This window comes from Solanum stenotomum, chromosome 6, assembly GCF_019186545.1.
Source record: "Solanum stenotomum isolate F172 chromosome 6, ASM1918654v1, whole genome shotgun sequence".
Classification (NCBI taxonomy): domain Eukaryota; kingdom Viridiplantae; phylum Streptophyta; class Magnoliopsida; order Solanales; family Solanaceae; genus Solanum; species Solanum stenotomum.
In genome coordinates this window covers 744,227-749,222 of record NC_064287.1, presented here as the reverse complement: position 1 = coordinate 749,222, position 4,996 = coordinate 744,227, and the positions used below count along the sequence as shown (strand labels likewise).

General features: G+C 35.4%; 1 protein-coding gene across 1 annotated transcript; it reads left to right on the top strand.

The window, feature by feature from the left end:
- Positions 1-501: 501 nt before the first annotated feature.
- LOC125869240 (uncharacterized) lies at positions 502-4,592 on the top strand. The gene is made up of 7 exons (XM_049549807.1): positions 502-676; positions 1,494-1,579; positions 1,741-1,884; positions 1,991-2,099; positions 3,391-3,514; positions 3,590-3,914; positions 4,275-4,592. Exons 1-7 carry the CDS (start codon positions 553-555, stop codon positions 4,377-4,379), a joined length of 1,017 nt encoding a protein of 338 aa, XP_049405764.1. The 5' UTR covers positions 502-552; the 3' UTR covers positions 4,380-4,592.
- The last annotated feature ends 404 nt before the right edge of the window (positions 4,593-4,996 follow it).

Genomic DNA, 4,996 nt, shown 5'->3' with positions numbered 1-4,996 from the left:
TGTATATCACTTATGTTGCAAGATTGGAGTGTAAGAATTATTATTAATTATTTCTTATTTATGACTCAAGTTTACTTATAACCCAAGTAATACCATAAATAATATTTAATAAGGAATAGATTTACTTGATGGACGTACCAGATTAAGTCATAACCTCTATAAATTGGTTCTCCCTACCAATTTACGACTAACACTTCTGCTTCTCTGTGTGATGATGTCTTCCACATTAGGTATGTGCCCCTAACGATCTCTGTGTAAGATTATCGTGTTTAAGTTTAGTTAGTTAAATTGAGAGACGTTTTTAAGGCTGTCAATGATTCGGAGACGAAACTAGTAATTTATGTCGATTTTAGAGTTGTTTCAATACTTCTTTTTTTCGAAATAGCAAATAATATCTCTATTATAAATTACAGTTTAAACTCCAATAGGTAAATAACTCATATTTAAATAAGAATTAAAATATCAATTTGATAATTTTTCCAACAAATTATGAACTTAAATTTAACAAATTACAGTTTATTTTGATTATTGGAGAGGAAAATTAAAAAAAAAATGTCTTATTATGATTCTTCTTCTTCTTCTTTAGTTCCTCCTCTGATTGATAAACCCAGTAAAGTTGACCTTGAAGCTGGAAACATTGATCAAATTCAGTGTAGAATTTGCCTTGAAAATGATGGTGAGTGTTTTTGATGACCCTTTTACTTTTATTCATTGGTTTTGTTCAAATCTTGAAATATTTAGTTAGTTTATATGAGTTATTATGATTCTGTGTTTTGAATTTTTAGTGTAAAGCAAGTTGCTTTGTGAATTGGGTGTTCAATGATTTCTGAATTAAGTGTGTTTTTGGGGTGATTTGTACATCTTTCAAATAGGGTTTAGATAGTCCTTGAGTGAGTAATGGGTTTTTGCCCCTTTTCTAGTTGAAAGCCTAAAATATTTTAGCCCTAAGTAATGAAAATTTACATGTGGGATGTAGTGCTGAAGTCCGAATTTTCACTAAGGAGATTCAAAATATAAAGAAGTACAACATACCTTGTATAGTCCCGATCTAAGGAGGGTAGAGTGTATACGGACCTTATCCCTACCTTGAGAGGTAGAGAGACTGTTTTCCATAAATCCTCGGCAATATTTATGGAGACATAAGCAGCAACAACAATAGGATAGTAGGAGAATCGAAGCAAAAAAGACAACATGTAATAAAAGCTGACCGAAGTCTAGTTGAACGAAGAGGGTTTCTGTTGGTTGAGGTTCATAAAAAGTTAGTCAAATTATAATAAAAGTATACCCTAGCTAATTTGGGTTATGTATTGGGGAAACAAGCATAACAGATTTTGGATCGAGGCATAGTTGATTGATGGATTTGAATCATTCAACTTAAAAGCCTGAAGGAAGGAAGAGCATTTTGACAAAGAGGAGCTGTTAGTTTGTTACTATCTTTTATTGAGTGTTTCTTGTTGAATTCTTTCGTGATTATTTTAACTTTTATTTTTTAGGTGAGGATTTTATTGCCCCTTGTAAATGCAAGGGTTCATCAAAGTATGTTCACCGAGAATGCCTTGATCAGTGGCGTGCTGTGAAGGTACATTTTCATATTGTTTGTTTGTCAGAATTTTTAGTTATTGGCTTTTGCATCATTATAGGCAAAGGCTTCAACTGCTGGCGGATTACTACTAAATACCCGTAAGCTTTAATCATCAAAATTGAATATATACATGTCCCCTAAATTTTGTCTTTTTACAGGAAGGATTTGCATTTTCTCATTGTACGACTTGCAAGGCTCCATTTTACTTGAGAGTTAACGATCTTCAAAGAAAATGGCGAACCTTAAAATTTCGGTTCTTTGTGACCACAGACATCTTGTTCATCTTTCTCGCAGTTCAGCTTGTACGTGGATGACCCTGCTAACAATTTTCTTATTCATTTTTAGATATTACTGTTAGTAGTTGTGTGGACAATATCTTCATAGGATCACTAACCTTTTGTTTTGCAGGTGATAGCTGCACTGGGATACTTAGTATATGTGATTGATACACATCAGAAGTCTTGGCTTCGTCTGCATTGGGGGTTTGGAAGTGAACTAGGCTTCTATTACATATGCGGTAAGACATATTCATTTGCAGTAGTTATCAACATTTATTTGTATATGTATGTATGTCGAACGGTTGTTTTGTCTTCGTAATATTCTTTTGTCCGACTGGATGACCAATCTAGATAAATGCACTAAATGACCACATGCCAGATACAGTTGTTACCTACCCATGTTGACATGTAACTTCGGTACCAATAGGCCCAGGAGACCTAATTTTCCTGCTGGTTTTGGGATTCTATATCTTATTTAGTTGCTCGCTAAATGAGATTTGGTTGGGGAGTGGTGGATGAATTTGAGATAAACAATATTTACTTAGTTATTCCAAAGTTCAAACGTCGTAAGAACGCTTTTCCTTGTGTGACTCTTCTACTGGAACTTTGGACAAATTCAAGAGTAGGTGCTATTGTGTTGTCCAATTATTCATTCCTTGGACTGCAATAAGGCGAATTACCACCTTCACTGATGGAAGAACCAACAAAATGATACCCCAGCGATTTGGTTTAGTGGTGAGGACGCAACACATTAGTGTGGGTTAAGTGCACATGACGAGTTTAAACTCAATCACCAACTAAATCATGGTATTTAATTGGGAGAATGGTAGAGGGGTAGACACATGCTCCCCTGAGTTTTGAAGTGGTGGACACTATTGGGGTTGGAAGAGCTAACTCAGAAATTTCATTTTTGACAATCATATGTTTGGTCACGGGTTCAAGCTGTGGATAAACCCTCTCGCAAAAATGCAAGGTAAGGCTGCGCAGAATAGACCTTTGTGGTCCGGCCCTTCCTGGATCCCGCGCATAGTGGGAGCTTTAGTGTACCGTATTTCCCTTCTTCTTCTTTTTTTATGTCAGGTGAGTGCACCTCTACTAATTCCGTGAGCTACTTGCTAACTCCCACCAACACAAATATCGGTACTCTGTCCATCAAAGTTTGGATCAATGGAAGAAATCATCAAGTGATTTTGAATATGTTGGATCTGAATCTAAGTGCTCATGGTTCTCAACTCACTTCATTGACCATTAAGGAATTTATCGGTTATCTAAATAGAAATAAGAAAAAAAAAACACTATATAAAGAGGCGTGAGGTCCAGAAAATGGTTGATCTGTTTCTCTCTTGCTTATTCCGAAGAAAACATATCCTTCTTGTATGTCCATCAGGGCGTGAAAGGAACATGCCTGATGTATTCTCAAGATGTAAATAGTGCATTATCCAAAATTCGGACTCTTCTATTTTAAGTATATAGTGATTCTTAAATGATCGTATGAGTTAATCTTGTTGCTATTTGCTGGCTTTCTTGCAGGAGCACTGTTGTTTTTCGCTTTGGTGGGCATATCTGGCTGTTTCTTAACTTGCTTTGACGAAAGTGTGCGCGATGATTTGAGTCAGCCCTGCCAGAATGCATTGTCTTGTTGCTCTTGCACAAGGTACAAATAATGTGTTTTATGTTTCTTTTTTTTTTATTTGTTTCTTCTTTCTGATCATTTTTCATATCTTTGCAGCTTGTGTGCAGACTGTCATACGTATAGACCTCATACAGGTACAACTTATATTTGCATTGATACTAACCTATGCTGCGACAATTGTTCAAACTCGACATGTGAGTGTTGCTCCGAGAATCATTCTTGCACGGACTGTGAATGTGGGAGTTGCTTAGGAGGCGATGGTGATCAATCTGGGATACCGGTATTATTAGTTGTGGCTGTAATTGTGATAGGACTATTCGCCCTCCTTGGCATGATTTACAGTGTTTTGGTTGCTACAATGGTCGTACAGAGAATTTGGCAGCGACACTACCACATACTCGAGAAAAGAATGCTGACAAAGGTAAATCGACACCCTCGTTTCTTCAATTTGATTGCCATTGTCTAGGAGAGGATCTCCACCACAAGAGCTGTGGCTCAAACTCTGTATTTCCGTTAAGAAATCCACTTAATATGTATAAACTATCTCCGAGGGTCTTTCAGAAACAACTTCTCTACCTCCACGAGGTAGTAGTAAGGTATGCGTACATTCCACCCTACCCAGACCTCACTTGTGGATATCACTGGGTATGTTGTTGTTATGTATAAACTATCTATGGAATCTAGTCGTTGTCCTGTCTTAAAACCTAGAACTCATAAATTGAAAATCATGGATCCGTCTCTGCTATTGTCATATATATCTTACATGCTCATTCTTGTATAGGAATATGTTGTGGAGGACGTTGGCGAGGTGGCTTGTAACGATTGGTCTCCGCCGCCACTGCCACAACAGCATGTTCAGAAGCTGGAATCACTTGGACTTGTATAAAACTTGAAGGACTTGACTATGGGACAATTCTTGTTTATAACAGAAAAAATTCTTTGAAAATGTTTTTTTTTTCCACATATGTGCATAGTTTATAAATGATCACAATTCACATAAATGTAATTATTGAAAAAACTGAATTTTTTTTTAATGTATGTATCCATTTTGAAATAACTTCAAACAAAATCCTAATAAAGTTTCGCTTCAGATATTGTGAATATCGGTAAGTTTTATATAGTTGAAGTTCAGATACATGTGATCGATTGAAGTTAATGTAATTTTGCCTTATTTTAGTTGTTTTTATTTGAACTTTAGATTTGAAATAAGCGAAAGGAAAATATCTAAAGACCATCCTAAATTGAACGCGTTTTATTTAGATAAAATATTTTAAGCATATTGACTAGGTGATGTGAATCATTTAATTGGACGATATGTGTATTATTTGATATTTTAAAATTGATTATTTGAGTCGTTAGTGTTAAATGACATGAATGCGCATATTGTGTCACAGCGATGATATAAATATGCTCAATCTTTAATGAGCAGCAAGATTGAGTCATTTTTAATACTTTTGTTCAAATTTATGTGACATATTTTATTTTTCGAGAATTAAACAATTT